Here is a 12399-nt window from a genome sequence, read left to right on the forward strand (position 1 = left end):
TTTCAGTTGCTGAATAGGCCAGAAAGCCAGGCATCATTTTCAACAATCCCTTCCCCTAACTGATGTCAGTCACAAAACCAATCAATGGGTGGGACAGGGACATGGTCTGGTTGGACCCGGCTTGCCAGCTTGCACGAACAGTAAAAAAAAACAAAAAAACAGTGGTGTGTATGTGGAAAGTGAAAGCAACAGTGACTTGTCTTTATACTTCAAACATTCATGGAGTGGAACTGATGGGGACATATATAGGGAGGAGGATGGGCAGACCACTGGACCTGAGGTTAGAACCAGGCTCCTGGCTGTAACACTATGGCAGACATCAGAGGTTGATGGAGGTAGGGAGAGAAGACTGGAGTACGCATGCACACAGAGGGAAATATGGGGAGTGGGGAAGTGATGGGTCTCGCTCTCTCTTTTATGGTCACAGGTGGTAGGGAGGAAATGACATAGGGACAAATGAAGCTGTTTGAGGATTTAATGACAGAGGTTGGGGTGGGGTCTAAACTGCTGCTTCTCTTTCCTGTGGTGAGGTAAGTATAGACATGGAGTGCAGAATTGGCATGGGGTCATCTGGGAGCCCAAGACATTGCTGGGCAGCACGAGGTCCCTTCCAGCTGGTGATGAGGAATGTTAAGTAGGAATGAGGCTGGTGTGGTGGTCATGAGCAGGTGCTACATGGGCGGCCTTGACCACTTCCTCAAGTTCTGAGGAGCTTACCCATAGCCAGTGGGGAGTGTGGTTTGGTCAATGTCTCTCTGAGGCCCACAGCCCCTCTCCATTATTCCGAACTACTGTCCTGAAGAATTCTGGGACAGACTGATGGGCCACTCTTCTCTTCCTGTGTGGGAGGTGAAGTGAAGGGAGGAGGTGATTCAGGTCCCATGGAGAGCTGAGTGGCTCAGATAGGGCCTATGGTGGCCCTGAGAGAGTAACAGAAAGTCTTGAGTGCTTGGTACTTGAGGAATGTAGCTGGGCTCTGGTGGTAGCAGTGGTGACAGCAACGGCAGCAGCAAGAGACAGTGGTGGCCCAAGCTCAGGGTCAGGAATGTGCACCTGAGGCCTATGGTCCCGAAGTCTTTTCAGAATGAGGTCAATAGTCCTGATACAGGGTTGGGTTGTGGGAAGGACAGACCCAGACTGGGTGGACGAGAGGGTTAGTATGTGGATGTGGTGGGTGCCCAGGGCTCAGAGCTTGTGGGGGTTTACCCACTTGTAGGTGCCCTCATACTGGAAGCCTACTCTCTTCATCAGCTCATCTGCCTCCGCAGGGCCACGGCTGGAAGCAGGACAGGCAGAGAGGAGATGTGAGTGATCCTTGCCCCTTATGGTTCTCATTACCCTGCGTCGCTACAGCTGGCTCTCCCAGTCCTCATTCCCCACTTACCTGCCATAAACATAGGGGATGGGCTTGGGCTTCTCACGATCAATCTGATGAAGCAGTGGTGTGAAGATGCGCCAGGCCTCGCGAAGCTCATCACTGAGGTGACACAGTATGGATTTGCGAGTGGGGTACACAGGGACAGAGGGGGAAGGTGGCCACTCCATTGCCCGCTCTCCCACAGGACAGCCACAACAGGTTGCAGGGCCCTTTACCTGCGCACAAAGTGCATCTGGCTCCCACAGAAGACATCTAGGATGAGGCGCTCATAGGCGTCGGGCAGCTTCACATTCTGTGGGGTGGAGGAGGATCTCATTGACACCACTGTGCATGGCTACCCAGGCCACCATCCCCTCAGGCCTTGCTCAGATGGCATTCCCTGTGGACACCTTGTATCTGTTGCCATAGGTTAGGTCCAGCTCTGACTCTTCAGGGTTGAAGAACATGCCAGGCTTCTTGGTCATCATCTTGGTATACACGGCCTCATTGGGCTGAACGCGGATCACTAGCTCATTGCGTTTGCACTGCTGGTGGAAGATGTCCACTGCCACATCGCGGAACTGCAGTCTCACTTCAGCCTTACGTTCATTCAGAGCTTTGCCACAGCGCAGGATGAAGGGCACCCCTGGATGACAGGGCTGGCCTTAGGAACTGGCTTTCAGAGGCTTGAGCTATGTGTGTTTCAGACCCAGAGCTCCAGTGTACATGTGCGCACACACGTGTGTATGTGTGAATGTGTAGATATGGTGTATGGCCAGGATGTAATGTCCTATGTGCCAAGCCTTCCCCTCCAGTGACCCCGGCTGCTGAGCTTCATGTACCTAATCCCACTGAAAAGGGTCTCCAAGAGGGCATGCCCAAGCTTTTACTTCACCAGATTCTGGAGGCATCACCTACCATCCCACCGCTCATTTTCCACATAGAGGACGACAGCTGCAAAGGTGGCAGTGGTGGACCCACGGGGCACTGTGGGGTCATCCAGGTACCCTTTGGTAGCCTCGCCTTCTCCATTGGGGTTCCCCACGTATTGGCCCAGGACCATATTGTTGGCTTGTACCTCTGAGATACATTTCAATACCTTGACCTGGGAGAAAGCCAGGGCAGAGTGGGCCCCTTGATGACAGGGTGGTGCGAGGCAGCAGGCATGAATAAGCCTTGTCATGAAGAGGCCTGCTGTACTGCACAGCCTCTGGGACCCACTGGTAGGCATATCTTCCCTACCTTCTCATCTCGGACGTCATCAGAGCTCGTGGAAGCTGGTTTTTCCATGGCCACCAGACACAGCATCTGCAGGAGGTGGTTCTGCATCACGTCTCTGCCAGGAGGAGACATTGGTGTTCTGGTTAAGCGCTATTTGTTGGGTAGGAGGAAGGGGAAAGGAGTGTGCTTATCTTAGCGATCCACCCTCTGATGGCCAGGGTTCCCCCAAAAGGCTTTTTAGTGACAAATTGGGAAACCTTGTCTATTTATCCCCAATGTCTTCCAAGTACCTTAAGGCAAAGAAGTAGATAGTGACCCTGAAAACCTGGGGGGCTTGGTGGATAGGAGTCCCACCTTTCACAGTCACCTGAGTACCGGCCTTCAGGGTATGAGGATGAGCTGGCCTGTGGTTGGCCTCATGGCCTGCTAGGAGTGAGAAATGAAGTTCTCACCTGATGATCCCAAATTCATCAAAGTAGCCTCCACGGCCCTCAGTGCCAAAGGGCTCTTTGAAGGTGAGGATCACACAGGCAATGTTGTCCCGATTCCAGATGGGGCCAAAGATCCTGTTGGCAAATCTGTGGGGAGGTGCAGGGAAGAAGCTGGCATGGGAGAGGCTATAGAAGTCTCTGAGCGGAACCACTCTTGGCCTTCTACAGCAAGATGGCAGCATCTGAGGGGCACGCCATGCTACATGGCAAGCCTGAAGCGCAGCACCCTGGCCTGCATTTGGGAGGAATTTGTCTATGAAGCAAGGGGACTAGTGGTGATCCTCAGTCAGCTTTGCCCTGACCCCCCACCTTGAGTCCCATCCTATGTGCACCTCAGCACCATGAGGTTCTGAACCATCTCCTTGCCCAGGTAGTGGTCGATGCGGTAGATCTGGTCTTCACGGAACAGAGAGGAGATGTGATTAGACAGCTGGTCAGAGCTCTGCAGGTCTCTCCCGAAGGGCTTCTCCACGATGATGCGGTTCCAGCCTCTGCAGGAAGTCCCCAGCTGTGTTAACCCTCAAGACCCTCCTCAGGAGTGGGCCCAGGGAGCAGGGCCTTCATCCCCTCTGCCCCCACAGCTACCTAGGGAAGCCCTGCTGCTGGCTGCCCTTGCCTCCTGCCCTGCAGATACTATTGCAGAAGCCTTGTCAATATGCTGGAGACTGGAACAGCTCCTAGGTCTGCTATCTTGGGTGCTGGCACATTTCTGGGTGGTCCCATTACCCTCTCAGTGGGTTGGGCATGGCTCAATGGCCAGTGGAGAAGGAATAAGGGGCATGAAGGACATGGCTTCCCCACTGGCTTTGCTTTAATTGAGACAGGGTCTCAGATAGCCCAGGCTACCTTTGAACTTACATTGTAGCTGATAATGACTCCTTTGATCCTCTTACCTCTACCTTGCAAGTGCTGAGATTATAGGTATGTGCCAGTGTGCCTGGCTTCCCCCATTGGTTTTGTTTTCATGAAATGAGGTCTCCTTATTGCTGTGGTTGGTCTGGGACTCATGAGCTTAGGAGATACTCCTGCCTCAGTCTTCAAGTAGCTGAGGCTGCATGCACAGGTCAATGCAACTGACTTCCATTGCTTTCATTTATTTACTCAAAATTTGAGGGCTGGTGAAATGTCTTAGCGGTTAACATGTTTGCCTGTGTAGCCTACGGACCCCAGTTTGATTCCCCAGGACCCACGCAAGCCAGATGCACAAGAGGGTGCATGTGTCTGGAGTTCATTTGCAGTGGCTAAAGGCCCTGGCACACCCATTCTATCTGCCTCTCTTTCTCTCTCTCAAATAAATAAAATATTTTAAAAAATTGAGTGTGGTGGCACATCCTTATAATCTCAGCACTTGGGAGGTGAAGGCAGATAGATCAGAAGTTAAAAGTCATCCTGGGCTACACAGAAAGTTTGTGCCAGCCTAGAATATATGAAGCCCTGTCTTTAAAAGGAGGTTTATTAGCTCAGTTAGTAGAGTGCTTGCCAAGCAAGTGTGAGGACCTGAGTTTGGATCCCTAGCACCTGTGTAAATGATGGGTGTGATGGTGCACACCTGTGATCCCAATGCAGCTCTCCAGGGCAAGCAGGCTAGCTAAACTAGATGAATTGCTGAGCTTTAGGTTCAATGAGAGACCTTGTCTCAATATATAACATGGAAAGCGATTGACGAGGGCACCTGATATTGACCTCTGGTCTCCATGTGGATCTGTACATATGTGTGCCTACACAAATACCACCACACATAGCACACATACATACTTGCACATACACATACAAAAATAAAGAAAATTGGAGGCAGGGTCTTGCTACAAAGCCTAGGCTGGCTTTAACTATGTACTCCAGGCTGACCTCAAGCATGGCTGATCCTCCTGCCTCTCCTTCCTCAATACTGAGATTTATAGTTGTGTGCCACCACACACACAGGTTATTTTTTGCTATTGTAGTCCAGGCTGTACTTGAACTTCTTGCCTTGGCTACCCAGTGCTAGGATTACAAGTGTGAGCTACCACACATGGCCCTATGATTTTAAAAGATCAAGTCCCTTTCTTTGCTATCAGCAACAGAGCAGGGAAATGGCTTTCTGCATTCAGAATCAGAAGCAAGAGAAAGATGGCTTCCAGCCAGCAGTGGCTTCTCAAAGAGCAACACTGCCACCTTCTGGGTCTGGTGGAAACTCTGAGAAAGAAAAAAGTTTACAAAAAAAAAAAAAAGGCACTCAAGAATGAACAAGCAGCAGTAAGCAATTTGTGGAGTAATGCTGTCATCTCGTGGTTCTGTTGGGAACTGCTGCCTAAGACCATTTAATTTGCAGTGAGGGGAAGACTACACACCTGAGCTGTTTAGTACATGTGATAATGGCAAACACTGTTGGAAACATCCCAACAGGCTGTTGAAGAGCTAATTTTTTGGGACAGGGTTTCATGTAGCTTGGGCTGCCTTAAACTTTTTATTCTTTTGCTTCTGTTTCCCAAGTGCTAGGATTACAGGCATTCACCAGCACAGCTGGTTTAGGAGAGTTAATTCATGTGGAGAGAACGGGGGTATTAATTTTTTTCAGGCTGCCTTGTTCTGGGGTGTTCATAGCAGGCGTAAGTATCCCCCCCTCTCCCTGGTGGTGAGAGCAAGGCAGAGCAAGCAGAAGGTAGGAAAGGACAGCAAAGGACAGGCCATACGTCTGGCTCATGCAGGTCTCGTGGATGTTCTTGGTGACAGCTTCATAGACAGTTGGGGGCAAGGCCAGGTAGAACAGACGGTTGGCCTGTAGCCCCTGATGGAGGGCATTTATGTGGCTGTTGAGATGCCTGTAGGAGTCCGGATCATCATACTGGCCTGCCACATAGGAGTTTCGGGAAAAGAACTCCTCCAGCTTGGGCTTCTCCTCTGGGGTGGCCTGAGAGAGATAAACAGATTCTAACTTTCACTTCCTTTTGATCCTATTATCTGCTCTGTTCCAGGAGGGGGTAGAGGGCTTCATTTGTCTCTGGTCCCAGAGCCAGGGTGGGCTTCCCTGAAAGCCCTGTCCCACAGTGAAATTTCACCTCATCCTGACAGCTTTGTGCATCCATGGGAAGCAGCCCGGGCAGGCCGCATGAATACTCTGCAGGTATGGGCAATCATAGATGCAGACACCCTGCACATCCCCAGGGCCCTCAGATTTCAGGAAAGTCTGACCTGGGATAAGCACACTGGAGAAAGATCTCTCTCCAAAGTAATGACACCAAACAATCACTTTTGAGAAAGTGTTCATCTGTCAGGCTTTCTGGGGAGGGGGGAGGGAAGAGGCACCTGGAATTCTAACTACTGGAATGAATGTCCCAGTGTGGCCCCAGGACACAGCAAGAGGATGAAGCTGGGAAGCAGGTATGAGACTAGAAGGAGAACTTTCCTTTGCCCTGTGCCCAGACAGCTCAGGGAGGAGGGACTCTGCAGAGAGCAGAAATGTGAGGTGCCAAGGCTTGAGTCTCTAGGTGGCCCTGACTGTGCCAGTCAAGTGCGAAGGGGAAGGGGTGGGTTGCCTACAATGGGAAGGGGGACTAACGGATTGGTTCAGTGTAGAGAGAGGGTAGAATAAAGCCAAGGAAGATCTCAACACCACTCACTTTGAAGAAGGGCTCACTCTGTTTGCGGATGTCATCCACTGTGAGGCGGGAGCGGGCATAGCCCACGATGAAGGTCTCTTCAGGCAGAAGGCCATCCTTGAACAGCCACCTGAGGGCAGAGCACAACTGTAGCCAGGCTGGGGAGGGCAAGGCCAGGCCTACCCCTGGTGGAGATTCTGAGGGCAGTGAGTGGAATGTACCTACCAGACGGTAGGGTAGATCTTCTTCTTGGCTAGGTCACCCTACAACAGAGGGAATACATGGTCAGGAAAAGTTGACATGACAAAGATTATCCTCTACTATTGGTGACCTGGGTACTCATTCAGGGTCATCATTCAAGCATATCTACCTTTATACCATCAGATGACCCCTGAGATTCAAGCTTACCTCAGCCCTGTACCAATCCAGAGGCATGCTATGTGGGGTATGGTGGCACATGCCTTTAATCCCAAAACTTTGGAGGAGGAGGGTGTAGCAGAAGGACCAGGAGCTCAAGGCCATTCAGTTGGATGCCAGCCTGGGCTTCATGAGACCCTAACTCAAAACAATAGCAACAGTAAACCCATCAAGATGCATAAACGGCTCTCTAGGGTCCCAGATGAAAACCTGGACATTTAATTCTTTAGACTTGAAAGTTTGAGGTGCTAAATAACAAAACTGTGTAGTGATAAAGTGATTGCCTAGCAGGAACAGACCCTGGATTGGAATCCCAGCACCACAAGAACAAACAAAAAGAATAGAAAACAAAAGGGGCTGGGGAGATGGCTCAGTGGTTAAAGATGCTTGCGAAGCCTGCTGGCCTGAGTTTGACTCTCCAACATCCATATAAAGCCAAATATAAAAAATGGTATTAGCATCTGATATGCTTGCAATGGCAAGAGAACCTAGCATGCATTTGCGCATACACACATCTATACACACATGCAACAAACAAACCAAAAAGATGAAACTAACAAAAGAAAAGCTGGGCATGGAGGCACAGACTAATAATTCCAACATTTAGGTGGTAGGCACAGGAGGATTAGGAATTCAAGGCCAGCCTGAGCTACCATGAGATGCTGTCCCTGTCTCAAAAACAACGATGAAACAAACAAGGAAACACACACACACACACACACACACACACACACACACACACACACACACGGGGTGGGGAGGGAACCTGGTATTTGAAAAAGATAACTCTGTTGCAGGGAGGCTTGTATTTTATTACTTTCTTTTTGGTTTTTTGAGGTAGAGCCTCACTCTACTGCAGGCTGGCCTAGAATTCACTATGCAGTCTCAGGCTGGACTCAAACTCACAATACTCCTACATCAGCCTCCTGAATGCTGGGATTCAAAGGTGTGAGCCAACATGCCCAGCTTTAGGGTGACTTTTAAAGCACTGGGGATAAAACAGGACAAAAGTACAGGAAGAAACACTGAAGAAGGTTATATAAACAACTTTATTCCATGGCTTACAAGATAGATTAGATGGAGAAATTTCTTTATTTTAAAAACTTCTGGGCTGGAGAGATGGCTTAGCGGTTAAGCGCTTGCTTGTGAAGCCTAAGGACCCTGGTTCGAGGCTCAGTTCCCCAGGTCCCATGTTAGCCAGATGCACAAGGGGGCACACATGTCTGGAGTTGGTTTGCAGAGGCTGGAAGCCCTGGCACACCCATTCTCTCTCTCTCCCTCTATCTGTCTTTCTCTCTGTGTCTGTCACTCTCAAATAAAAAAAAAAAATTAAAAAAAAAAACTTCTAACCCTCTGGTAATTTTTTTTTTTTCCAAGGTAGGGTCTCACTCTGGTCCAGGCTGACCTGGAATTAACTCTGCAGTCTCAGGGTGGCCTTGAACTCATGGCGATCCTCCTACCTCTGCCTCCCCAGTGCTGGGATTAAAGGTGTGTGCCACCACACCCAGCCCTCTGGTAATTTTTAAAAAAGTATTTATCTGCAAGCAGAGAGAGATCCAGAGAAGGCAGACAGACGAATGGGTGCATCAGAGCCTCCAGATGTTGCAAACGAACTCCAGACACATGTGATACTTTGTGGATCTGACTTCATGTAGGTACTAGGGAGTCAAACCCAGGACTTTTAGGTTTTTCAGACAAGTACCTTAACCACTGAGCCATCTCTCTAGCCCCTCTTATTTAAAAAAAATTTATTTTTATTTTTATTTATTTATTTATTTTATTTTTTTTTTTAAATTTTGTTTTTCGAGGTAGGGTCTCACTCTAGCTCAGGATGACCTGAAATTCACTCTGTAGTCTCAGAGTGGCCTCAAACTGATGGCCATCCTCCTACCTCTGCCTCCTGAGTGCTGGGATTAAAGGCAGGTGCCACCATGCCCTCTTTTTTTTTTTTTTTTTTTCGATGTAGGGTCTCACTCTAGCCCAGGCTGACCTGGAATTCACTATGGAGTCTCAGGGTGGCCTTGAACTCACAGCAATCCTCCTACCTCTGCCTCCCAAGTGCTGGGATTAAAGGTGTGTGCCACTATGCCCGGCATACCCTCTTATTTTATCTATTTGACAGAGAAAGAGGGACCCAGAGTGAGAGAGAGAGAATGGGTACTCTAAGAGCCTCCAGCCACTGTAAACAAACTCCAGATGTGTGTGTCCCCTTGTGCATCTGGCTAATGTGGGTCCTGGGGAATCGAACCTGGGTCCTTTGGCTTTGCAGGCAAATGCCTTAACCACTAAGATACCCCTCCAGCCCCTGACCCCTTATTTTTTGAGACAGGGTCTTACCACATAGCTCAAGCTGGTCTTTAACTCAGAATTTAGTCCGTGCTGGTCTTGAACTCTAAGTAATCCTCCTGCTTTAGCCTCCTAAGTGCTGGGATTATAGGCATGTCCTACCATGCTCAGGGAGATAGAGACATTTCTAGAAAAATCTGACCTACTAAAATGGAGCAAGGTAGCCGGGCATGGTGGCGCACGCCTTTAATCCCAGCACTCGGGAGGCAGAGGTAGGAGGATCGCCAAGAGTTCAAGGCCATCCTGAGACTACATAGTGAATTCCAGGTCAGCCTGAGCCAGAGTGAGACCCTACCTCAAAAAAAAAATAAATAAATAAATAAAATAAAATAAAATGGAGCAAGGGATCTGAGTGGGACAATGACTACAAAGACAACCCCTAGTATGGAAAGCACTGCCGATGGGTTCTATCTACCATAATCCAGGAAGAGAGAATTCCAGTTTGAAGCAAACTCTCCCTGAATACAGGAGAAAGGGGAACATTCCTCAAGCACTTTCTGGGTCTGACAGCACTTTGATACTATATGTTGAGACAGGCATAGGGAAAAGCCCCTCAGCTTGTTTCATTCATATACACACATGCCGATACAAAAATCCTTCAGAAGACATTAGCAAATTGAATCTCTCACTGTTAAAAGATGTAACACATCACAACCAAGTTTAGTTTATCTATAAATAAAAGACTGTCTTAAGAAACAAAAAGTGGGGCTGGAGAGATGGCTTAGTGGTTAAGGCACTTGTCTGCAAAGCCTAAGGACTCAGGTTTGATTCTCCAGTACCCATGTAAGCCAGATGCACGTGGTAGCGCATCCATCTGGTGCATGTCTACAGTGGCTGGAGGCTCTGATGTGCCCATTTTCTCTCTCAAATACATAGCCCTGGCACACTCATTCTCTCTATCTGTCTCTTTCAAATTAAATAAATATTTCCAGCAGGTATTGAGTTGCTTAAAAACAAAACAGAATGTTCCCAAACGTTCATCATTAGACAACTGGATTTTTTTTTTTTTGCTGGTTTTGTAACCTACTAAAATGGTTAGGCTGTTCAACATTCCACATTCAAAAATTTTGCCGGGCGTGGTGGCGCACGCCTTTAATCCCAGCACTTGGGAGGCAGAGGTAGGAGGATCGCCATGAGTTCAAGGCCACCCTGAGACTACAGAGTTAATTCCAGGTCAGCCTGGACCAGAGTGAGACCCTACCTCAAAAAACCAAAAAAAAAAAAAAAAAACCAAAAAAAAAATTTTGTAGGGTGGTGGGTAATGGGGGATCTTCAATGTTTATTTTAAAATAAATAAAGTAAGTTCTGACTTTTCTCATGTAAAAAAAAATAAATAGGTAAAAGTTAAAAAAAAGAAACGGCACTGGAGAGATGGCTTAGCCATTAAGACGCTTGTCTGTGAAGGCTAAGTACCCATGTTTGACTCTTTAGATCCCACATAAGCCAGATGCACAAAGCGATGCAAGTGTACCAGGTAACACATGCACACAAGTTGGTGCACACATCTGGAGTTCAATTACAGTAGCTGGAGGTCCTGATGAGCTAATTCTCTCTATTTTACATAAAAAGGCCAGTCTGTTTGGCTTGCCTCAAAAAAAAAAATGGTAGGGGATATGACAGAAAGTGGATTTGTAAAGGGGAAAGTGGGGGAGGGAATTATCATGATTTATTATCTACAATTATGGAAGTCAATAAAAAAAGTTTTAAAAAAGAAACAAAAAGCTGTCACGATGGTACATGCCTGTAATTCCTGCAGTCATAATGCTGAGGCAGGATGATATAGCCTAGGCTATAGAGTAAGACCCTTTATCAAAGCACAAACAAAACAATGATTAAAAAATCACACTAGGGCCTGGAGAGATGGCTTAGCGGTTAAGGTGTTTGCCTGCAAAACCAAAGGATCCTGGTTTGATTCTCCAGGACCCACATAAGCCAGATGTACAAGGGGGGCACATGCATCTGGAGTTTGTTTGCAGTGGCTAGAGGCCCTGGTATACCAATTTTCTCCCTCCTTTCTCTCTCTTAAATAAATAAATAAATAACTTAAAATATATTTTCAAAAGTCACATTAGGAAGACAGTGCGGTGGCTTATGCCTATAATTCCAGCACTTGGGAGGCTGAGGTACAGGATTGCTGTGAGTTCAAGGTCAGCCTGGCCTAGAGACCAACCCTGCTTCAAAAAATCACATTAGGGCTGGAGAAGATGGCTTAGCGGTTAAGGCATTTGCCTGCAAAGCAAAAGGAACCTGGTTTGATTCCTCAGGACCCATATAAGCCAGACGCACAAGGAAGTGCATGCATCTGGAGTTCGTTTGCAGTGGCTGGAAGCCCTGGAGCATCCATTCTCTCTCTGTCTCTCTCTACCTCTTACTCCCAAATAAATACAATATACTTTAAAAATCACATCAAGAGATTAAAGGAGAAAAAGTTTCTTAAAGATTTTATTTTGCAGTGCTGGGGACTAAATTCAGTGCTTCAAGTATGCTAGGCGATGCTCTATCACTGAGCTCCAGCCTCAGCCCCTCCCTTTTTGAGGCAGGATCTACGTTACTCAGGCTGGCCTTGAACTCCTGCCTCAGCCTGGGATTGCAAAGGTTTGTACTACCAGGCCCAGCTGAGAAATCATTACCTACTTTTAAAATCTAACAACCTTGATAACTCAACAAAAGTAGACAAAGAGGTTTCAGAAAATTATGTATATAAGATAAATTCTTTTTTAAAAATATTTTCATTCTTTATATATATATATATGTATATACGTATTTATATTTATATTTTATTTTTATTTTCTTTTGAGGTAGGGTCTTGCTCTAGCCTAGGCTGACCTGGAATTCACTCTGTAATCTCAGGATAGCCTCAAACTCATGGCTATTCTACCTGTCCCTCCTGAATGCTGGGGTTAAAAGCATGCACCACCATGCCCGGCAAAATATTTTATTTATTAGAGAGACAAAGAGAGAAAGACAGGCAGATAGATAATGAGCACGCCAC

General features: G+C 47.6%; 1 protein-coding gene across 1 annotated transcript in view; it reads right to left on the reverse strand.

The window, feature by feature from the left end:
• Window positions 1-457: 457 nt before the first annotated feature.
• G6pd (glucose-6-phosphate dehydrogenase) overlaps window positions 458-12399 on the reverse strand; it is a 31083-nt gene continuing 19141 nt past the window's right edge. Inside the window, exons 3-13 of the mRNA XM_045141098.1 lie at window positions 6870-6907; window positions 6666-6774; window positions 5739-5956; window positions 3402-3560; window positions 3031-3156; window positions 2600-2693; window positions 2276-2462; window positions 1768-2003; window positions 1594-1670; window positions 1385-1477; window positions 458-1276 (exon numbers count right to left, since the gene is read on the reverse strand). Coding sequence (XP_044997033.1) covers window positions 1186-1276; window positions 1385-1477; window positions 1594-1670; window positions 1768-2003; window positions 2276-2462; window positions 2600-2693; window positions 3031-3156; window positions 3402-3560; window positions 5739-5956; window positions 6666-6774; window positions 6870-6907 — 1428 coding nt within the window. The 3' untranslated portion in view covers window positions 458-1185. The remainder of the gene's footprint in view (window positions 1277-1384; window positions 1478-1593; window positions 1671-1767; window positions 2004-2275; window positions 2463-2599; window positions 2694-3030; window positions 3157-3401; window positions 3561-5738; window positions 5957-6665; window positions 6775-6869; window positions 6908-12399) is intronic.

Source organism: Jaculus jaculus, chromosome X (assembly GCF_020740685.1).
Source record: "Jaculus jaculus isolate mJacJac1 chromosome X, mJacJac1.mat.Y.cur, whole genome shotgun sequence".
Classification (NCBI taxonomy): domain Eukaryota; kingdom Metazoa; phylum Chordata; class Mammalia; order Rodentia; family Dipodidae; genus Jaculus; species Jaculus jaculus.